This window comes from Stigmatopora nigra, chromosome 10 (genome assembly GCF_051989575.1).
Source record: "Stigmatopora nigra isolate UIUO_SnigA chromosome 10, RoL_Snig_1.1, whole genome shotgun sequence".
NCBI lineage: Eukaryota > Metazoa > Chordata > Actinopteri > Syngnathiformes > Syngnathidae > Stigmatopora > Stigmatopora nigra.
Window position 1 is genome coordinate 6,198,295 of NC_135517.1, and position 22,452 is coordinate 6,220,746.

Consider the following 22,452-nt stretch of genomic DNA (forward strand, 5'->3'; position numbering starts at 1 on the left):
ACGAGAGCACGTTCACCAGGCAACAGCAAAGCATCAAGTTGAGTCTTTATTTATAACTACGGGGGCCACGTGGGGTTTGCATAAATTTAGTTTTTTTTTCCATAGAAGAGCCGTAAGGAGCAGATGGGATCCTTAAATCTGGAAGTATAGTGCATTAGATGATGTATTTGGGAGATTTAAAACAAAGATTGCAATGTAAAGGGTGTGTAAAATGGTTAAGAAATATATATTTGCAGATGCTGAAAGAATCAATTTTGATGGACGGATCAGAGTAGGGTGTGGTTAGCGCGTTGGCCTCACAGTTTTGGGATTGAGGGTTGGTTTTCAGGTGGGTCCTGACACTATTGTGTTTGCACAATCTCCCTGGGTTTGTTTGTGTGGGTTTTCCTTGTGCCCTGTGATTGGTTGGCCACCATTTCGGGGTGTACCATGCATGACACCCATGGTTACTAGCTTGGATAGGCTCCAGCACCCATTGGGACCCTTGTGAGAATAAGTAAGGAAAATTAATAAATATAAGAGCGGGTGGCATGTTGGAAAAAGGAAGGCCGGAACCATCCAAAGGTTGAGCCCTCGATTTCTGAACTGTGAGGCGGATGTACTAACCAATCGATGACCTAGAATTGTAGTAAAAAAATATTAATACAGATATAATATACATGTGAACAATGTACTTTAACCCCTCCATGTCAAAAACATTGAGCTTTGCTATTTTTGTTAGCTTTGTTAGACTTCTTAAATGTAGTAGAGCTTTGTATACCATCATGAATATGATGTGGGACTCAATTGTCATTGGCTTAATGGTTGTCTGTTTTTCAATAAAAAAAACACTGTCAATAATCCCCCAAGTGTTGTTACTTTTCTTGTTCTAAAGAATTATAACATACAGAGATAAATGTACCCATTAACAAATCTTTCTTCAGTTACAAATAAATATGTCATGATGTTAAATAATTCAAATAAACATTGTCATGTTTGTTGACTGTCAAAAGGAGGGGAGGAGAAAAAAAATAATGTTGAAAAATGCCTCTTTCAATTGCTGGCATTGATGAATTTTCTATTGAAAAAATCATATTCATAAGTCCTGCCAGTGTTCATGAATATAGATTAGATGGCAGCAATTGCTGAGAGTGCTATATGACAATATGAGAGAAAAATTGTGGTGCAGAAGCTGGAATTTCTCTTGCGCAATCAGCACATAGAGAGCATGGAAATAAGACCTTGCAATAATGTTTTTGGACATGTTCTTATATATAAACAAGAGACATGAAGAGAAATCACTGATCAAAGACAAAATACAGCCTTGAAAAAAGAAAACTTAGTCTCTATTTGGGAAGTAGAACTTGGAACAATATGAAGTCAGTTATGTTTTAAACCCCATTGGTAATAGACTCCCACTTTCTGTAGTAGTGCAAAAAAAATACTCTTACCCTTGCTCTTGCTGGCAGAAACACTTATTATTGATGCATTCAGTTTTGAATGTGGGGAGCCCGGCGGCGGAGTGGTAAGCGCATCGGCCTCACAGTGGGGGACATGGGTTGAAATCCAGGTCTTTAGGTTTGCATGTTCTATCCGGGCCTGTATGGGTATTCACTAGGTACTCTGGTTTGCTCCCACATTTCAAAGACATGCATGGTAGGCTAATTGGACACTCTAAATTGCCCCTAGGTATGAGTGTGAGCGAGGATGTTTTTTTGTCTGTTTGTGCCCTGCGATTGGCTGGCCACCAATTCAGGGTGTCCCCAAAGTCAGAACCTCCTGCAACCCTAATGAGGATAAAGCAGTTCAGAAAAAGAGATGAGTTTTGAATGTAAAGTACTTCTGCACGTGGCTTCCCAGTGCTCGCAGACTTCTCGGCCTTGCTTTAGACCTTGCTCTCACGGCCTACCTCTCCTGCAATGGTGAATTCCTTTTTTTGTATGAAATCCTATTAAATTGTCATGACTACATGCTTAGAAGTGTTGACCTGACTTTACCTCTGAGGTTTACATGACATGACTGGTGGGAGAAGAAAAGGAGGGGTCAGGGGCTCTTTACATGAGTAGCCTTTGGGCTTGTTCTAAAAATAGCTCAATAGGTGATATAGGTTATTCAGATTTCCCAAGAAAACGCAAGGAGATTTATTGAAATAATATAAGTGTCTTACTCCTTTCTTTCCTTGATAAATTAAGAGGTGTTCATTTGTTCAAGATGTTCATGAAGCAAGTTGATAACTGTACTTATCTATTGCCTGCTTGGGGCAGATGTGGGTTCAGCTTTAAGTCAACCTAGCAGCTGCCATGTCCTGGGGAGAGCTCAGACTAATTATGATTGTGCAACCTTCCTGCCAGTCCCCCTTGGAGAGGCAAAAGAGAAAAGAAAAAAAACACTAATTGGACTCGATCTCCTAAGGGAGCTGAACTGTGAAGGTGGACAACATGTGTTAAGTTAAAAAACCCTTGAAAATAAAATTGATGGCCATTTTTCAACCACTGACTACACTATAATATAAATGCGGATTTACTACATTTATACAGCCAGGTAACAGCATCATTGAGTATGGTGAAGCCTAGTACTGGCTTTGCTTTCATTAGAATAAGGTAAATTATGTTGTGTGTTCTTTCCCTGAAATACAAGTCAAATTCATCAAGTCATTTTGCTGCTTAACATTGAATATGCTGTGTTAACAGATTTATTGCCTGCCCTTGAAAGCAAAAAAAAGCAGGAGGTTAACGTCACTTCATGCCATCAGAAACCTCGCTACACATTTGTCAGTATGACAAAAGAATAATAATCAAAATGTAAGCATTGTGAGGATATATCTTGATTAAAATCAAAGTGGTAAAAATATGATTTAAAAAGTGTATTTCATTTACTTAACTACAGTCCGACAACCATATTGTCAAGGAAGATGGTGGTCTTTTAAGACTATATAAGCACAATGGGCCTCACAGCTCGGGGGGCCTGGGCTCAAATCCAGGTCACGTCCACCTGTGTGGAGTTTGCATGTTCTCCCAGGCCTGTGTGGGTTTCCTCCGGGTACTCCGGTTTCCTCCCACATTCCAAAAACATGCATGGTAAGCTGATTGGACACTCTAAATTGCCCCTAGGTATGGGTGTGAGTATGCATCGACAGGCTCCAGCACCCCCACAACCCCAATGAGGATAAAGCAGTTCAGAAAATGAGATGAGATAAACACACAAACCCTAACTAGTAGAATGTCTTCACAGTAATTCAATTTACAACCTGAGGATTATTTAAAATAATCAAAATTGCCAATGGCTTGATCTGTGGCCTTTTGATACATAAGTGTAGTTTGGTTTTGGTAATCATAAAAAAATAAGCACTTAACAGTCAGATGGAGTGACAGCTACGTTGGCAAGAGCTGGAATGAGCTTTTTGTATACATCAATGCCTTTCAGGAAGACGTGTTCATTCAGATATTCATTGTGGTCATGCAGCAGGATTGGCGTCTGATTCATTGGGGAGAATCCAATGGCTGGAATACCAACCTAAAGGACATTCAGTAGAATCAATTAAGTAAAAGTAACAAATAAAAAAGGTCATTTGGTAGGACAGTCACAGTAAATACTCACAGCTCGAATGAAACGGCTGTCTGTGGCAGCAGGAAATATCTCTTTTTCCAGTTTGATATCCCTGAGGCAGTGTTTTAACAACAGAAGAATAGACAACGTTTATCAACAGCATTTTTGGTAAAACATGAAATGCCTAGATCAATCAATAAATTAGACATAGGCCATCACATGGTTGGTTACGTTCACCAGATTGCGATTAAAAGATATAAAATAACTTTGAATTTTTTTACTTCCAAGTTAATTATCATAAAATGTACCTAATTCCAAAATTAAAGTATATAAAATTCCTGAGTTATACCTTTAAAAGTGCTGATCTTTCCTGTGTTCAACATAAATCTTTTCAAATTGTGTAATGGCTAATTATACATTGAGTGCACAAAATATGTTGGTAGGGCAAATATGAAACTCACATTTCTCTGCAGGCTTGGCTGAAGGCACTCCACCAGGGATCACTCTCTTGCGTGGATGTAATGTTTTGGTTCATGTGTTTCTGCACAAAAGAGTGGAAGCCAATTGAGGCTCCTCACTCACCACAGTAATTTTCAATCCGAGTGGGAGCATCCTAACCTGAGCAAATTCATATGTGACATCATCGCCTGCTTCCTTACACCAACCCTGGATCACCTTCTCAAATTCCTGCCGAGATAAAAGAGCATGTTGATTTGAATAGTCACACACGGACATGTATATATATTTATATATATATATATATTGAATGTCAGTAAATGATCACTGCTAGACAGAAGGGATAGGACATCTGTCGCTGTCAATTCCACATGAGTTGAACACTAACCTGTAGATTTACTGTTGGCGGTATCCTTAGGTCAAAGCTGACATCCATTTCAGCTGGAATTACATTGTAGGCCACACCCCCTTTCACCATTGTCATATTGACTGTGGTGACGTCACCAAGTGTAAAACACTGGCTGGTGTCGAGCCTAGAATAACAATACATGGCTCGGGTAAAACACTTAAACAGCACACATTTTGCACCAATAAAGTCGGTCCTATCAGAGTTTATATAAATTACAGGTGGCAAGGTGAAAGTTCGCCACCACGGCGGAAAGTGGTCTGCGTGTCAGTTTCAGTTCTGGGGTCGAGGGTTTGATCCCGGGTGGGTCCTCAGTGTAGGGAGTTTGCATGTTCTCCCTGGGCTTGTGTCGGTTTTCTCCAGGTACTCTGGTTTCTTCCCACATCCTAAAAATAATTGATGGTAGGCTGGTTGAACACTGAACTTTTAACTCCCTCCACAGATTTTCCATGGGGTTGAGATCTGGAGATTGAGTAGGCCACTCCAGAACATTGAATTGCTTCTTACGAAACAACTTTTGTTGCCATGGCTTTGTGGTTAAATACTTATTCGCCCCTCATATACATATTTTTATATTATGATATCTGTATTGCACCACGATTTGAACAGAGGAATGCATCCCCACAAGTACATCTTAAATGAAAAGGGCAAAATAAGTGCAACTACAATATTCTTTACTTCTTACCTGTGTTTCTCCTTCTCTCTAAAACCCAGGAATGAGTTAATGATAAGGCGCTGTAAAAGAGAAATAAAAGACCAGCATTGTTCTAGTCCACCTGTGTGGAGTTTTCATATTCTCCCCATGTTCTAGTCTGTTATATCAATTACTGACACAAAAAACTCAGAATCTCACCAGCTTCTCAGCCGCTGTATTCTCCACAAACCTCGAGCCATGACCAGGACTGCCTGGACAGTGGATGGTAATCCCTAAAAAAAAATAGCATGCACTGTTTTGATTTAACATTCACTGGATTGCTTGAAAATGATTTTTTTTTAAATTAAGTTTAATATTTCTACTCACACCAGGGATTCCTTTCCCCATAAAAGACAGTGAAGGCATTACCAGGGTTGGCCAGACCTAGAACGCAAGTATGGAAAAAATGGTTATAATGTACTAGTATTGCACAAGTAGATTCAAAATACTATGTGGGAAGCTTTCTTGCCTATCCATCTGACCCTCAGCTCAATTCAAATGTTGCTTGTGTCTTATTGAATTAAGAAAAATATCCACTTGGGAATAAAAAGTTTCCTTTTCTGAACATTTTAAAATGTAAAATGGGCTTTGGGTTGTAAATCATCTCCATGAAAAAAATATTACTCTAAAATTAGCGGACAATAAAATGAAGAGCGATAATAGCAAAATTACATAAATGAGTTGCAGGCTAAGGATGAAAGAACGGAAGCTCTTTTTAAAAAAATAATTATTAAATCACACATTGATATCGTTTTATGTTACAGCCATTCTACTTTAACAGAGACTGAAATTGCTTAAATAGCTCACGGCTACCAAGTTGCTTTAATTATCTCTTACAAAACACACTTCAAATAGACATTTAATCAAGTATTTCAACCATAATAGAGGGAAGAGTGTTACAAATTGCATGCTTTACTTCAGGCATGACCAAATTCTGGCCTTTTGCAACTCATGATGGTTTCTTGGTCAATAGTTTGTTTATCTAATGGTATAGGCAGTCGGTAGTTTATTCAGCTTTCCAACTGATAAAGGAATTAGTTAACAGCATATCTGGGAAGTCCATCTGGTGGAAGCAAAGCAAAGACATCTACGCTGCTATTATGGTGATTATGCAATGAGCAGTAGGAAAAGTCAGACAGTCTCAATAGAGGATTACTAAAATACTGCCTGTTTGGATTAGACATGTAACTCTCAGCTAGATGGTTGTCTTTAATTGCGTGTAATAAACTGGAAGAAAACCATGAGCATTGGCCTTTTTTCTAGGAACTTGAGCTGTTTGTGAAAATATGGTCAGTTTATGTATGTTAACTTGTTGTGTTGTCGTCCAATTACCTTCATCCAGGGCAAAGCCAATGTTTAACTTCTGGAAGTCTGGGTGGCGAACAAATGTTTCCATGCCATCTTTACCTCCAACCTCCTCATCTAAAACACAAAGCGTCAATCAAACAGTCAAATCAAAGTGCATTTCATTTGAAAACTAGATTTATATTCTTTCAACATTATTTAAGTCCAAGCATCAGGTGATTAGTTTGTACCCAGGCAAATTATAGTCTCTAACATCAGTTTGAGAGATTAACATTTAATTATATCAATGTGTTAACCATAACTAAACTCAAGGACCAGGTATATCTTCAATCTGATGACATAATCGGAAATTGGTGCCAATCACTATCTTTTGAACAAAGTGGGTGCACGTTTTCATTCCAACCCATAAAGAGGCCACCTTTTCACTAATCTGGTGACCTGCAAGTGCAATCAGTGGACTGCAGTCAGATGCTTCTTGTTTTCTGCAGAAATCTCATTGGTTAAAGTGCCTTTGCTGGATTGGTTGCAACCAAAACATGCACCCACAACATCCCTCAAGGACCGGTTTGCCCACTACTGGACTAAAACATCCCTACTACAGAGCAATTCTGATTGGGGCTTTCAACATGGCTGTATTGCATTCATAAATAACTTTGTCATGTGACATACAATGGTATGATTAAGCAAAATGCAAAGATATACCAGATAAAAACACTTACCGGGAACAAACATTAAGTGCACAGTGCGCAAAAATTCTTGTCCCGAAGCCTTCAGCCATCTCACAGCCTGAATGTACCTAGACGTAAAAGACTGAAGTCAGAAGGGGAAGTATAAATGATATTCTTATGTTTTACCACAACAGTTCAAAATTATGAATTATATATAGCTAAGTTGTCTAGGCTTTTTCTACCCACTGTATCGTCACACATTTCATGTCCTGGGAGCCACGGCCATAAATGTTGCCTTCTGGATCTTTGAAAGCACTAAAAGCATCATATTTCCAATGTTCCTGTGGGGGAAAATGACATTGTGTAATTATATACATGGCTAACAACAGTACTGGGTAAGAATTATAGTACCTGGAAAACTGGTACAACATCTGTGTGGGAATTCAATAAAACCGATTTGAGGTTGGGATTCGTTCCTTGCCAGGTCATAATGGACACAACTTTGCCTGGGCATACCTAAGAAATTGAAAAAAAAACTCAATAAAAAATGTGCCTTGCAATTGACTGCCCACCAATTCAGGGTGCCCATAATTAGCTGGGATAGCCTCCAGCACCCCCTGCAACCCTTGTGAGGACAAACGGTTTGGAAAATGAATCAATGAAAAATCAAAGAGAATAAAAAATTATTATGTACTAATTTATTAATTCCTTTTATATGAATTTTAGAAAAAATATGTCTATTGATAAAATGTTGTCATCCAGTTAAAAAGCTTGAATGGTACCAATGTTGAGTATGCAAATATATTCAACTGCTACCTGCGGCTTACATTATAATGTGTTTCTCAATGTGTATTTAAAAAAAAAACACCTCTATCTTCTTCATGGGCAATCCAAGTTCCAATGCAACTTTGTCTAGGAATCTCAGAGCTGCATCTGTAAATAAAGAAAGAAGAACAAAGAGTTTACAATAGGTTCCATTTTTTGTCTATTTTTGTTTTTAGGAGCAGTGAATTCTTACTATTCATTAATTTAACATGCCTTTAATTCTGTGAAACCTTATATTATGATTTGTAATACACTTTGAAATAAATTGACTCGTCTTTTTACTGAAGATGTCAATTACTAGCACTTTTTTTGTTATTTAGTGTACACTGCCATATACAGTGGTACCTCTACATACAAGTTTAGTTCGCTCCGGGACTGACATCGTATTGAACTTCCCATCATCTAATGTTTCCTTAATCCGACTAATATTTTGATCAAAACCTGTTGTTCATCTGCAAAAATTAGATAAATGCTATCAGTCAAGGTTTTCGTAACATTCTCTTGTCTTATGGTAAGCACATGGTTTATGGATAACCAAAAACAACTCAAAGTCCTCCTGGCAGCAAAGAGGGAAGGTATGTAACGTGAAATATGCAAAGATGGCAGGAGTTCATACGTAAAAACATACTAGTTAGAACTGCAGCAATGTTTCTGTCCATTTCATGTTGACATTTTACTAAGTAGCATGTGGTTCCTTTAGTGGTCTGTGATTGAGTCAAGTTAGGTCATGCATCATACTAGGAATTTCTAATATTTTGGATAAAAGGCACAATTAGCTTAAGAAACCTTAAACTCATATTGCATAAAGTTGTGCACATTCCAAAACCATGCATGATAGGCTGATTGGGCATTCTAAAATGCCTTTTTTATCCGGGTGTGTTGGTGCAGGGAGAAATGGGAAAACAGACCGGATTCAGGTTCTCGAGGACCAAACTTGGCCTTCCCTGGCCTACACAATTTAAAATGATCAAAAAACATAAATTACAGGAAAACAAATATGTTGCCAGATTGGCTGACCACCAATTGCGGGTTTTGTCCCCCACCTGGTGCCCCTAGTTGGCTGGTATAGACTCCATGCAGTGCAAAAAATGAACAAATTATACTTTAAACGAGTCGGATCTCAGTTAATAACCTAATATAGTCCAGACACTCACTTTGCTTTTGGCAATTGGGTGACATTTGTTATTAAATCAACAAGTTTAGGCTCACCATAGTCTGGTTCAGGGTGGACTGTTTTGAGGCGGAGGTATTCTCTGAATAGGCTGACAGAAGGCTCTTCTCCTGCGGGAGACATGTGTGCACCACATGGACAGTCTTCTTTGTCGGGTAGCATGGTGGTAATGACAGACGACTTCTGTTGACAGATTGGTATAAGATATAAAAAACGATTGCATGAGACCTTGATCTGTTTTGAGCTAAGATCGTTAGCAGTGAACTTGACAAGCCGAGTTGAACCACGCGGTTGCGATGACTAAGGTGACACCGATTTAGTGATCTATGTTGTAGTTTTAAGTTTCAACTCACCGATCTGTCAGTGCTGTCAATTTGCTGTCAACCTTGTTTTAGGAGGGGAGAAAAAATCAGACACAAGCGATCATTTAGAGTTGAGTCGCGTTTCTTTCTAGCATTACGGTTAAGGCAGCCGTGGAACCCATTTCAAAATAAAATTCTTAAATCTAGTCAGATATTTGGGATCATTTGATAAAAAAATCAATGTAAGATCAAATATTACACCCCGATTGGAATCTAAGACATATTGTGACTCCAACTTTTAGGAGATTTTTCTTTTCTTTATCAACTTTATTCTTACACATTTGAGTTAGTCTTCCAGGATCATAAATGTAGTACAAGTACTTGAAATGAAATACCTCCTGCAAAGTCATCACTCCAAAAACTATATAGCATCTTTAAACGTGTTCCACAATATTTTATTTAAAATACACTTCTGATGCCATCAAGCCCTTTAAATCATGTTGAAAGTATGCCAAATTTGTGTTTTTTAATAATATTATTAAATGTTGGTTGTAATTTAGCTACACGAGGAAGTATTTTTCAATAAATACCCCCACATCATGAACCCTGTTGCAATATGACACTTTCTATGTTCCTGTAAAATGCCTCTAGTGACACTATCAGAAAAACAACCTTGTTCGGTGGTAAGTGCTGTTTGAGTGGTATATTGCTGTCAATTATTCATCCAGTCCTTTACAACCACACTGTCTTCAGAAAGTAACGACATAGTAATGACACATTGGTGCACATAAACTTGAGAAATGTCAATCTAACCACTTGTGATAAAAGGAATAAGACATTTTGGAGGAAGTCAATGGTTGCAGACTAAGCATGTTTTGCGTGGGTGTCATTGCAAAACAGTTAAAAACAATGTCAGAAACTCATTGTCCCTGATCAATAACATTGAAACATGCTGCATATGTACATCTTTACTTTATTATCTTACCATGAATATATTTTAATATGAACATTCACGTTTCCCATTGCAAAAAAGCATGTAAGCTCAACTGGGGCAATTGAAAATGAAATGAAATTAAGCCCCAAGACATGCACTTGTTGCTAATATACATTTTGCACAATTGAACCTAATCATCTGACCGCACTTGCCACCAACAAAAAGGCAATACTCAAGCAAACTCAACTTTTTTTGCATGCAAAGAGAAATAATACACAACTATACAAGTGAAGCCTTATTGCACAATGAAGATGAATAAATTATACATACATAATCAACATTCTGATGTTACTTTACTTCCGTTTTATACATATAACTTATTGTTTAACTATTGTCTCCTGACAATAATTACCTTTGTAACCGTATTTTCCTTAAGCAATGCTATTAAAGTCTGAGAAACTTCAAGTTCATCCTTATTTTTTTATGTCCATTTTTACTGCAGCTTGTTACTTTAACTTGCCGAGAAAGTTGAGGAGGCCTTGGTGAAAAGCTCCAGGTTTGTCCATGTAGCATGCGTGGCGAGCACCATCCAGTTTAAGCACAGTGTGATGAGGAAGCTGGGCCAGGTTCTTGTGGGACTGGGCGCCCAGATTAGTATCGAGGGCCCCGAACGCAATGAGAGTTGGAGTCTGTAGAGTACATTCATACAAGTGTCAAAATAGCTTGGCAATGACATTAGTATAGAATTTGTCTCACCTGGATGTTTTGATACTGTTGAGGTGTATAACTACGAGTACCAACAGGTGCTATTGGGATGAAGCCTCGCAGTTGGGCGCTGTTTTTCATGAGAAATGGGATTGAGTAATGCCCGCTCATGGAAGGGCTCACAAGGACTGGGGCCCTCACACCCAATGACTCCATAAACCTGGAGAGAAGGTCTACTCGACTCTGATCAGTCTTCACGGCCTCTGATTCTGGTGACTTTCCGTAACCTTAAGAAAATTATTTTTTGATGAGTAAATTACAGACAAGGAGTTTAATTTTCAAATAAAAAAAAATTCATGAAGTAGTGCACGCAAAATGTCTTAACACAAGAGGGCACAATGCACTTACCTGAATACACTTGTTACATTACTGTTGGAATTGTATTGTAAAAACTTCAACATAATCCCCAAATTGACAAGGCTACTAGAATTTCTAAGTTTTTTTTATTAGCAGGCTGCCATCACAAAAAAAAGTTAATGTGGCGCCCGGGCTAAAAAATTTGCCCACCCCTGGTCGAATGGAAGAACCATCAGAGTTAAATATCAATTAATAAATATAGTCAGATATGTGTATTTCCATAATCTAGCCTATTCAATGTATAGTGTACCTGGCAGATCCATGGCCAGAGCCTGGTATCCATTTGTTGCAAGTAGGGCCATGGTACCAAGTTCTTCCCAGGTTTTTGATGTGAAGGCTTGGCCATGCAGAAGGACCACTTGTAACCTGTAATTGGATACAATGACATTACGTCGCATTAGATGGGAATGCCTCACTTTAACAAATGAAATCATAATTTTTGTGATCAGTTGTAAACTATGCGAATGCAAGCTAACCTGGGAAGAATCTGGCGTCCAGCTCTGTCAATAGGTAAAGCTTCTCGGAAAAATAGTGGTGGATCCCCGGGCAGCTGTCCTGTACGAACTGAAACATTGACATTGGGAAGTGGAGGTGGTGAAGTGGCCAGAAGTCTTTGTGCGTTGAGGGATGGCTCCATGCTGCCTTGACGTATGGCTGGCAATAGCAGGTAAAGTAGTAAAGTGGCCAGCAACACCATGCCCAGGACCACCAATCGATGGCGCAGGAAATTCATTTTCCAAGATGGACAACCTGGAAAAAGCAGTGAGAATTGAATATTTATTCATTCTGTCTGAACAGGCAAATATTTTGATGCGATTACTGATAAATATTTAGGAGAATTCCAATACACTCAAAGAGTCTGGCTATTATGTCCCACCACAACAAAGCTTCCAATATGAGAATGGTGCACTGCAGATTGTAGTTGACATAATAGTATAATAATATTCCTGGAAGGACAATTGAGCATGAAATTGAATGCATTAGTTCTATTGAAAAATTATATTTTCAAAATGTCATACCATGTGGTTTTAGTTTTCACTGGTGTAAACAAATGAAATAAATAATCATCAGCTTTAGTTACCTATCTCATGTGGTTAAATAAGGAAATAAACAATTATGGCAACCCCAAAATTGATGCACCACCACCACTACGAATTAATACCATTGTAATAATGTGAAAACCAACACATTTCGACATTTTTAAAAATAATCAATAGAATTAGCTAGTCGTGCTATAGGTATCTGGGATGAGGAATGCAAAGAATCTGAAAAAACATATCAAAAAGAGATGACAATGCAGGACAATATCAGTGACGAAAAGACGTTTTAATCGTCCTTTCTCTAGCTGCTCGTGTCTATGTAAACAGTTTATAAATGAAGCTTAAGATTGATTACCTTAGTATTCTATGCAAGAACGGAGGAATGTGTGTGCAGCTTGCAGAAACTCGAAATACACCTTGTAAGGTTGAAAACTACGTCTTGCAAAGTAAATAATGTTTTTCATGTACGCCAAAATGATTCGTTATTGCTTCTGGCATGTGCAAACGTTGGCAAATGTAAATTAGCCGTATAATACGCTTCATGTTAAAATACCGGCCAGTTAAGTTTCTTGACGGACTAAATTATGCGGTGCACACAACAAACTGCACGGTGATAAACGTCATTTCCGGAATATACTACAATATAATAGTACAGTATATAATACATACACACACATAAATAAAAAAAAAATATATATATATATATATATATATATATATATATATATATATATATATATATATATATATATATATATATATATATATATATATATATATATATATATATATATACATACATACACACACACACACACACACACACATACTAGAAATGCTCAATGAATCACAGTACAAAATAAATCTTAGATCAAATGCGTTTTAATGTGTAAAAAAAGTACCTGATGAGATGGGGAAATTAGATACTGAGTAAAACATACTATCAAATGTGTATTGTTGGTTTTTTTTCAAACTGCAAAATCAGTTTGAAGGTAAATTTACTGTTGCAAACACCACTCAAAGCAAATTCCTTACCAAATGAAAAACACAACAATGCACTTTACACAGTGTACGTAGCAGCCTCTTTCTCAATACAAAACGTGTTAAAGTGCATAATTACATCACGTTGCGGCATTGTAAACATTCTGTTGCAAAGTTGCATGTAGTATATTCCATTTACCCTAAACAATTTGAGACAAATTAATGTTTTGTCCACTGGCACTGAGAATACAGAATTCTACTGAATACATAAACTGTCCAGCTAGCAACAGCAACTAAAAAAATGTACTGCATACTTTTTCATATTTGTATTAGCAGGAATTCAGACAGGAAACATGCACCTGACTTGACCAAATTATATCTGTAGTTTATATATATATTATATCTTTACTGAATAACAGAGTCTAAGTTATACATGAAAGGCTATACAATATTAATAGTCAGTAAGATTTATGTCTGTTATTCCTCAGCACGTCCAAATATTTCTTATCCATATAAAACTGAAAGGCATTTAAACTGGGGCATGACCCTATGCTACCAGTTGAGATGAATCCTGCAATTAAGAAAAAAAAAACATCTAAACATCTATTCTTACTGCAAAACAGAAAATAACCAACAAATAGTAAATGTTACTTTGCCAAAAAGAGTATAGCAAGTCTTATGTGCATGAGCCATACCCTTGATTCAGTCATCTTTAATTACAAATGCGGCTAAAATGCGAGAAAATACTGTATATACAGTAAATTATTTTTTTCTTTCAACTCTTAAAACCATGACCAATACCAGAAGACTACACAACAGTAATCAAGCAGCTCTTCTAAATCCTTGATGTATCTATGAGTATTTAATCCAGCAAATGGCCGCAGGGGGTGCAGGTTGAAACAAAGACTAGGACCCACTGCAGCTCTTTACGGAGTCGGTTTGAAACCCCTGATTTAATCAATAATATATTGTGATATATTGTGTCGACCGGCGACATTCCTGAATGGTGCAATGACAATGAAAGTTCACAATTGACACATTTTGTCAGGAAAAGGCAATGTGTAGCCCCTTCAGTTCGTAAAGAGGAATTTTAAACATTTACAGGGAGGCGTGGAGTGCTGGAGTTTTAATCAGCTGACTTCAACTTTTAGAAGTGAGTACTTTACATAGGACTCCGCATTATTATTGTTGAGCATTCTCATCTTCACTGCAGAAGGATGAGGAGTCCTAGTGGCAGTAAGAGGCTAAATAGCCACGATGCTAGAGGGGAAGGGGCTGTACCATGCCCCCGTGCTCTCAAACCACAAGCCTCCCCAAGGTAACCAGTGTAGCACTGGCACTGAAAGTGTTCTTGGAAATAAGCTATCTCGGCCTCGCCGGGCTTGCCAATCACCTTCAGGTGGCCGTCCTCCTGCCTGCTGATGATGTGTGTGGACGCACTAAGGTGCAAGTACGTGTCGCTGTCCGGCTGCTGGCGCAAGCAGCGGCCGTGCAGGTTGCACCGCGCCCGACTGCACTCCTCGGACGCTGTGGACACGTTAAGCAGGTAGCGGCCAAGTGTTCCGCTGAGATAGTCTTTCAGGGCCAAGCAGTTGCTGTTGCTCGAGTAGGACGAATCCCCCCAGAAGATGACTCCCGCCACTCCCAGGGCTACACTTTCACCAATGGTGGACACCAGATCCATCTGTGAAGTGCAGCAGCACAGAGGTCAAACATTGGCCTGCTAACAGTATGGTCTTTTTAAATATATAAAAATACTGCATTTCTGCACAACTAAAAGACTTTAATTTTCTTAAAAGCCAGCAGTGCGTCATTATTCAATATTGGCTAATAATTGATTCATAAAATATTATAAGGAAGTATAAGGCTACATTCTCTGTACTCAGGTCACTAGCAATTTATGACTATGCATACCTAAATGATGTCAGAGTCCAAGTACTTTAGACTGTCATTCAACAAAACCAACTGACCTCAGTTAGTCGTTCCATTTCATTGATGTATGTTGGCCGAGTGTAGACAAAAACTGGACGAGCCAATCCATCCCCAACAGATGCGAGCCGCATGGCCTCCTTCACCCTATTGCGCACAAACAAGCGGCCATAGTGTGTAGAGCGCAACACAGAGCCAATGTATATGGAGGGGAAAAGTGCAGTGCACTCCATCCAAAGCCAATTGAGCTGGTCATTACGGTACTTCTCAAGCCGCGGACAATGACCCGTGTAGTTCTTCAAGCCGTTTCGGTAGTCATGGTTATAGCAATCCGGAAACAAGTAAAAGCCCCACAGTTGATTGGGCCTCAAATTTTTGGCAAGTTTCAGTGTCTCCAGCATGAATTTACGTGCAGAGAGCTCAAACTCCTGCTGGGCCACTTTTGCAGCTTTCTCTTGGCTCCATGCAGGATTCTTCTCGAGAACCATTTCCTTAGATTTCCGTCGATAGATATCTTTGGAATCCCAGTTCCTTATCCATAGTGGACGCCACTCTTCCCAGTCAATAACAGCCAAACCTTTAGCCGTGGGTTCCCGTATGTATTTTTGTACGCCTTCTGGCATCTTCTCATAGTGTTCCGTTAGGCTGGTAAGCTGAGGGAGACCACCGTTTACCGCCATGCCATCTCGCTCGTAATAAGGATAGAGGCCAAGCCGTTCTTTGTAGAATATGGTCAGGTTTTGTCGGACAAAGCCCTCGTTAGGCGAGGCCACGATGTCAAACTGGTCCAAGGGTAAGGTGACACCGTGCCTTGGGACACAGTCCTGTGTGGGGGCATTCCAAACCAGGAGCACTGGTGTCTGGGGATATAAAGGCCATCTTGTTTGCTTTAGTTGGGTGACACACGAACCCATCCGTATAGGTATTACGGTCAGGATCAAGCAGAGCAGCCAGACAGCCTCCATGGCCGACGCTCACCTTTTCTCCTGTGACTCTGCCAATAAAATGTATCGATTATTAACAAGACTTTATGTCTAGAGCTCAATGAGCAGTGCAGTAGACCCCGGGATTATTGCAGTTCACAATTTGACAATGAAAGATTGCTAATTTAGTTGTTGTTTTTAAGGTATTTTTTTTGCATTATAAAAATACTGTACGTTTTAAACATTTTAAAGGTAATGAACCTCTTCACAAGTGATTTGGGTCTTAGTGTATACTTATAATAATATAAATATTCTACAGGATCAATTATTTGCAGTTATAATCGAGCTATTGTTTGACAATTGGATTTAGGAATGTTAAAAATGACATTTAAAATGTAAAAAAAATGCATTTTGGCAGCTACGTTATTTTTTAATGAAGGGATCACTGACTGACACGTTGTTTCAAGCACTGGTTTACATATGTGCGGAGTTTGTCAAACATCTAATTATAACTTCCTCTTTTCTTGTCAGATCTAATCAAATTCTTTCTACTCACCGAGTGATAAATTTCTTCTCCGCCGACAAGCCATGAGAAATGCAATCCTCATAACTTCTCAGTGCATGCTGGTTAGTCAAATAATATTCACACTGCAGACAACCGCAGAAAGAATGAAAGGAACGACTATTAAAGATACATTTAGGAAACTAGATACTCGATCAGCACTGTGAACTAATGGAAACGACGGTCGTCATATGTCAGACATTTTGCGTCGGGGCCAAAAACCCCCAGTAGAAAGATCCAGTTTGGACGTGTTGTAAATACCTCCAAGTTTTTATTTCAAGGGTCCATGTTATCTATATTTGGTACATAAGTTAAAAAAAACACGATGGACAACAACATTCTGAAGCCTGTTTGAGAAGAATGTATTTTGAAACAGCTGTTAAATATTAAACTCATTTTCAAACAACTTTGATTGCCAGAATATTAATTAATACAATAATATTATATGCAGACTCAACCACTGGCATATTCAATTGAAGGAAAAAAAAGTCTCAATTTAGGCCATCTATAATTGAGTCACAGAAAACTTCAAGATGGCAGTCCTTTCTTATGCTGCCAAGTTTATCTTACATCTAGCATTGTACATATTCTTTCTACGGCAATACGGCGTTGTTCATGAAAAGACATTCCATTTTTGGCACCTAAGAGATTTTCAAATTGATTATTGAAAACAATTTTGTTTTTTTCGCTCCATGTAGAACGCTTGCACTTTATTCTAATATCTTTTATATTTACACAATTCCTCTATTAAATGCATTTTTACTATGCATTGCAATTTTCATCTGTACTTAGATGTGAACGTATTTCAGTCGAATAACATGAATAATTCTTCACTTATCATTGACATGTCCTAACGAGTATACGCAACTATTTTTTTTTATTTATTATTCTATCAATAATCTAAGATTATGCAGAATCTTTATCTGGCTCCATGTAATAAAAAAAACCTTAATGCTTAAAATAAAACATTTGATATGCAATATTTAAAAAAAAAACAGTACAGAAGATGAATGACTAAAAGCAATTTAATCAATTAATAATATATTACAAATATTTTATGTAATATCAAAATGAATGATGCATTTGAATTTAAAGAGAACCTGGTCAGATTTTGGGGCCAATATAAATCTAAACATGTAATTGTATGAAAGGAAAAAGTAATAGTAAGTAATAATAAATGCTTACCTCCCAGCCAGAAAAAGTGCAATAACAATGCAAACTTTGGAGTAGTTCTTCTAATCACTATGGGCTTCACCACTGAAGGGTAGAATGAGTCCACAAAGTTGTAATAACCTCTCGTCGCTTTTAAATAATCCTGCAATAGACTCCACCTCTGTTAGTTTGCCAAGAAGAATCGGAAAGACAAACGTTATCAAAAGTTCAAGGAGATAGTGCCAAATTGAAAGTTGACTCCTCACAATATCACTCAATAGGTTTAGCAGTTGGGAACCATCTGCTTTTGGAATCATTCATTTTCCACTTTCTGCTTATCAAAAGGGTCACAGGGGGTGCTGGAGGCTATCTCAGCCAACTTTGGACAGTTTGGACAATTGGTTGCCAGCCAATCACAGGACAGTAAAACAAACAACCATTCACACTCATAGCAGAGATTTTAGTAGTATTTACCTTGCCTACCATATATGTTTTTATTGCTTTCCTAAATGCAATTTTTCAGTTTTAACCCACAGAATAATTTTAAATCCATCCAATAAAGAAAGTGGTTGTACATATGATAAGCAAAGCATTAATGTCAATTGTGATTACTGGACAGTTAATCGTCCAGCACTAATTTGCCATTTCCGTTTATGTAGACACTTGCATGCAAGTTAAACACGATGAGCCAATTTGAAGAGGCAATAAAATGGGACTTGATATCAGCACAGCCCATATGCACCTCTTTATCCTTTAAAGTTAGCAATATTGAAAAGCTTTGCGACAAACATTTTTCCCATGGAAACAACATTAAGGAGCTTCATGGATCTCTTCCTTCCTTTCCTTTGGCAGTTACACAACCCAGCTTTTAAGAAAATCACTTTCCTTTGCAATTTCCTTTGCAGATGGATCAGATTTTGATCATCAGTGGAGGTCGAGAACATGGGATTTGGATGTGGTTCCATTTTATGTTGTTTACATTAGATTACTCTCAATAAGACACTTGTATGGCTGTTATTTTGGAGGCTACACAAAGAATCATGAAGACATTAATAGAGTAAAATTGAAGCCAGGGCTGCCAACTACTCAGGAATTTACTTAACTTTGTCTTAAGAAATAAAATGGTTGAATAAATACACTAAAAGTTTTCTCAATTTATGGCAACTATTAAAATGTTATCCGTTTACTTTATCTGATTTTGGTAGCCAGCAAAATTAAGAAAAAAATATTTTTAAAAAGCCTAAGAGACATTTATAGTGTATTTATTTAAAAAAAAAAAGCAAAACAGTTATAATAAATTAAAGGTGAAATATTGTATACAGAAGCAGCGAAGCCACAGTCAGATTCTATATCATACATTTGTACTAGTGTTGTCACTCCTACGTGACAGACCAAAATCAATGAAGCATTTGAGTGTAAATGGAGGGCTACTGATTGTCAACTCCCTTCATTATTATGAGCAAACATCTGATTTTCTCCCCATGCATAGTAAAATTAGAAAAGAAACAATAAACAAATGTTTAACTTTGCAACTACGTTCCTTCTCTAGATAATACATGTGGGAAAGAAAGAGTTGGAAATCATTTCCTTTAAGATTTCCCAAACCAAACCTAAATAAAACTTAAAAAAAAATGTGGAGCAATCAAATCCGGACTATAAACCATCCCATGTCCGCGACAGCACACTTACATGCATACACACCATGTAAACCGAGAATGTTTTTCCCGACTTGGCACCATCCTATGCCCTCCCCCTGGCGATTGAGAACACTTTGCTGACAACATCATATGCAAAGGCTCATTTCAGAAGACATCATCCTGACCAGAAGGTGCATTTTTCCAATATATCATGAGATGCGTGGTGTATTAGCTAAGTGTTTCTGGTCTCCAAAGTTGCAGGGCAAAACCACAGGACGGAACTGACAGCGTTTTTGTCTAGCGACGCTTCGAGGATGTCGTCACACTTCGCAAAGGACGACTGGGAAATCTACATGGATGCAAGGGAGGTCCAGCTTTATGATTCCCTGCAACAGACAAAGAATATGTCATCTTAACATAAAGGCAAATACTTGGCTGTAAACAGTAGTGATCATTTGACTTGCTCTTTCCCTCGTGTGGCCTAGCTTAGCTATTTAGATACCAATAGCTCGGCCAAACGTCTTATTTACCACACAAGGATGACAATTCATGAACTAAAGGAAATTTTGTCAAATACCAATTGATAATTTCCACATTCAACCTCCTCACCTGAGGTGTCAAGTTTTTGTAAATCCTCCTCAGTTTGGCTTTTTTACGTCCATTCTTTGTCACGATAGTCTCTTCATAGAACTCGTGGGCCAGGTCGCCATCCTCATCCAAAAACAAAGAGCTGCAAAAGAAAAAAAAATATTGTTCATCTTCAGTAAATTTGAAGGGTTTGCCAACCCAAATCGTTGAGCCATATTGAACGAAACAAACAAACCATGCCAGGAGCATAACAAAAATTAAACCCTTATAATGAAGGCAACACATTCTGTATGCCTCTGTGCAGTAATTGCCTCTTACGGAGTCTTATTGATAATCAAGTTGATTCATTGCCTTGCGAGGTCAAGTCAAGTCTTAAGTCAATGCCTCCAGAGTCAAGTCAAGACGCACATCCTCCCAGTCCTGGCAAGTGTAGCTCGAGCCAGTGATATTTTTATTCAATTCCCAGTTGAGTTACAAGTCATCACAGTGTTCCCATAAATCGAGTCCAATCTTCTGGATAAGATATATATATATATATATTTCCAGTGGCATGCAGACGAAAGCAAAGCAAGACCCGAGCAAGGAAGATAATCCACCTGAGTTTAAAATCAAATTGACTGGGAGTCTGAAGCTTTCCTTAGCGTTATTAAAAATGATTAGTTTTTTGATAAGTGGCTGAGTTAATACTGTTTTTGCCCCAGTGTGTGGACCGAAATAGACTCCATCCAGACACCCACCCCCCTTCCCATTGCTATATATAAAGCAAAGTACTTTGTTGAAAAGGTCTGCAAATAAAAGGCTATTAGAGTGGCTTATAAAATCAGAGATTCTAAGACTTGGCAAAAGCTTATTTGTACTGTGAGACATGACAGGGCGTACCTGGAAAAAAAAGCACAGGCCCGGGGAGAACATGCAAACTCCACACAGGTGGACAGACCTGGATTTGAACCCAAGTCCCACCCCACTGAGGCACTAACCATATGTAATATACACTTACCTTCTCCTGGTAAACACAAAAGGTGTTGCGCCTGGAAAACTGCGCGCTCGAGCCATTGTCTGCTCATTTCCATCTTTGGCTTGGTCGTCGCTACTGCCTGAGCCAGAGAAAGGCCAAAATCCTTTGGATTTGGATCCGCTACCACCCATCTTCAGCTGCAGCACATAATTTACTTGGGTGTCACTCTATTGGATGACTGTGACACCACTAGCTGTGGAACCTGGGGAAACTGCAAGATCCAAGAGATGAAAATTAGACATTTACATACAGTAGACAGGATGTGTTGTCAAATTGGGTGACATTAACTTGATTTGGAAAGGTTATTGCAAAAATGGTATATGCTGAATTAAAGGAGATACATTTAAACATTGGGCATGGCAGTCAATTAACGCATCCGACCAACCATCCCATTCAATCCCATTGGCTCAATTCATTTGACCCTTCAATTTGACAGGGCACGAGTAAAAATGCAAAACCCGGACATGAAATATTGTTTGCTTAAGATTCCACTTTACATCCCTCCATAGACTGAGTCGAAACCTATTCCAGTTCAAATTGGACTTTGACCGGGCGTGGACAACCGTAAAAACATCAACAAAGTCTCCTCCTGTGTTTGTATGAACAAGCATGTAAAATAAATGAAAAAAAAAATGTGAGTGTAGCGGAAGGCTTTAACACATTGCCGAAAGAAGGCGAGGCTAACTAGACGAGCTCGACTTGTCTAAAATGACTGACACTTATCAAAATGTACAAGGGAAAATGATATATTACTGCATAATTAAGGATAAAAATACATTAGTAATCCGTATGACATTCACTCAGGTCGGATTTCTTAGTGGTTTGTAGAATGACGCTGTCAAATGCAACGTTTTAGAAAAATGACAACCATAGAATGCAGCTCGATCAAAAACATACCAAGTGTAGCTTTTGAAAATGTGTTGTTTTTCTTGACAAACTCGATTTATCAGCTTACGAAATTTGGGGTTACGAAGACCTAGCAGGTACGCTGAAGTAGCTTCCTAGAAAAGCTGTGGAAGGGTTTCTTCTACTATCCATTTCTGAAGTGGCCTCTTTATAATTCACCGCCCCCTGTAGGATGGGACCTTAACTCCATTCTCAGTGCATATGTACTAAATCGCAATATACTCATCTCTCATTTCATTTTCTGAACGCATACCTGTCAACCTCGAACCATTTGTGATCTTACCAAATTTTGTTTTCGCCCTTACATATAT

At 38.3% G+C, this 22,452-nt stretch overlaps 4 protein-coding genes across 5 annotated transcripts; all 4 read right to left on the reverse strand.

Annotated features, from left to right (window-relative positions):
* Positions 1 to 33: 33 nt before the first annotated feature.
* Positions 34 to 9,474, reverse strand: LOC144202848 (aminoacylase-1-like). The gene is made up of 16 exons (XM_077725906.1): positions 9,404 to 9,474; positions 9,089 to 9,233; positions 7,923 to 7,987; positions 7,466 to 7,570; positions 7,301 to 7,395; positions 7,106 to 7,182; positions 6,414 to 6,503; positions 5,409 to 5,465; positions 5,241 to 5,314; positions 5,073 to 5,122; positions 4,370 to 4,514; positions 4,144 to 4,212; positions 3,987 to 4,066; positions 3,577 to 3,637; positions 3,333 to 3,492; positions 34 to 2,335 (listed from the first exon to the last, which is right to left on the reverse strand). The coding sequence occupies exons 2-16, from the start codon at positions 9,210 to 9,212 to the stop codon at positions 2,301 to 2,303; spliced, it is 1,287 nt and encodes a 428-aa protein (XP_077582032.1). The 5' UTR covers positions 9,213 to 9,233; positions 9,404 to 9,474; the 3' UTR covers positions 34 to 2,300.
* Positions 9,475 to 10,305: 831 nt separating this feature from the next.
* Positions 10,306 to 13,025, reverse strand: abhd14a (abhydrolase domain containing 14A). Its single transcript, XM_077725907.1, has 5 exons — positions 12,804 to 13,025; positions 11,885 to 12,158; positions 11,659 to 11,774; positions 11,043 to 11,278; positions 10,306 to 10,975 (listed from the first exon to the last, which is right to left on the reverse strand). Exons 2-5 carry the CDS (start codon positions 12,139 to 12,141, stop codon positions 10,793 to 10,795), a joined length of 792 nt encoding a protein of 263 aa, XP_077582033.1. The 5' UTR covers positions 12,142 to 12,158; positions 12,804 to 13,025; the 3' UTR covers positions 10,306 to 10,792.
* Positions 13,026 to 14,277: 1,252 nt separating this feature from the next.
* Positions 14,278 to 18,127, reverse strand: hyal2b (hyaluronidase 2b). Of its 2 annotated transcripts, none has more exons than XM_077727137.1 (3): positions 18,029 to 18,127; positions 15,400 to 16,352; positions 14,278 to 15,113 (listed from the first exon to the last, which is right to left on the reverse strand). In XM_077727137.1, the coding sequence occupies exons 2-3, from the start codon at positions 16,321 to 16,323 to the stop codon at positions 14,634 to 14,636; spliced, it is 1,404 nt and encodes a 467-aa protein (XP_077583263.1). In that variant the 5' UTR covers positions 16,324 to 16,352; positions 18,029 to 18,127; the 3' UTR covers positions 14,278 to 14,633. The 2 variants fall into 2 exon arrangements, with proteins under 2 accessions (XP_077583263.1, XP_077583262.1); XM_077727136.1 differs by lacking the exon at positions 18,029 to 18,127 and adding an exon at positions 16,838 to 17,006.
* Positions 18,128 to 19,241: 1,114 nt separating this feature from the next.
* tusc2b (tumor suppressor 2, mitochondrial calcium regulator b) lies at positions 19,242 to 22,285 on the reverse strand. Its single transcript, XM_077726360.1, has 4 exons — positions 22,133 to 22,285; positions 21,218 to 21,446; positions 20,242 to 20,362; positions 19,242 to 20,018 (listed from the first exon to the last, which is right to left on the reverse strand). The coding sequence occupies exons 2-4, from the start codon at positions 21,364 to 21,366 to the stop codon at positions 19,953 to 19,955; spliced, it is 336 nt and encodes a 111-aa protein (XP_077582486.1). The 5' UTR covers positions 21,367 to 21,446; positions 22,133 to 22,285; the 3' UTR covers positions 19,242 to 19,952.
* Between the last annotated feature and the right edge of the window lie 167 nt (positions 22,286 to 22,452).

Excerpts from the sequence above, each read along its gene's own strand:
- LOC144202848 (XM_077725906.1), bottom strand. The coding sequence starts at position 9,212 with ATGCTACCCGACAAAGAAGACTGTCCATGTGGTGCACACATGTCTCCC. Across the intron at positions 5,123-5,240 it reads ATACAGCGGCTGAGAAGCTG|CGCCTTATCATTAACTCATT; the intron begins GTGAGATTCTGA and ends TCTCTTTTACAG. Across the intron at positions 4,515-5,072 it reads AGAGAGAAGGAGAAACACAG|GCTCGACACCAGCCAGTGTT; the intron begins GTAAGAAGTAAA and ends TTGTTATTCTAG.
- abhd14a (XM_077725907.1), bottom strand. The coding sequence starts at position 12,141 with ATGAATTTCCTGCGCCATCGATTGGTGGTCCTGGGCATGGTGTTGCTG. Across the intron at positions 11,279-11,658 it reads TCTGGCCATGGATCTGCCAG|GTTACGGAAAGTCACCAGAA; the intron begins GTACACTATACA and ends AATTTTCTTAAG. Across the intron at positions 10,976-11,042 it reads AACAGTATCAAAACATCCAG|ACTCCAACTCTCATTGCGTT; the intron begins GTGAGACAAATT and ends TGTACTCTACAG.
- hyal2b (XM_077727137.1), bottom strand. The coding sequence starts at position 16,323 with ATGGAGGCTGTCTGGCTGCTCTGCTTGATCCTGACCGTAATACCTATA. Across the intron at positions 15,114-15,399 it reads AAATGGAACGACTAACTGAG|ATGGATCTGGTGTCCACCAT; the intron begins GTCAGTTGGTTT and ends TGCACTTCACAG.
- tusc2b (XM_077726360.1), bottom strand. The coding sequence starts at position 21,366 with ATGGGTGGTAGCGGATCCAAATCCAAAGGATTTTGGCCTTTCTCTGGC. Across the intron at positions 20,363-21,217 it reads TTTGTGTTTACCAGGAGAAG|CTCTTTGTTTTTGGATGAGG; the intron begins GTAAGTGTATAT and ends TTTCTTTTGCAG. Across the intron at positions 20,019-20,241 it reads ACAAAAACTTGACACCTCAG|GGAATCATAAAGCTGGACCT; the intron begins GTGAGGAGGTTG and ends TGTCTGTTGCAG.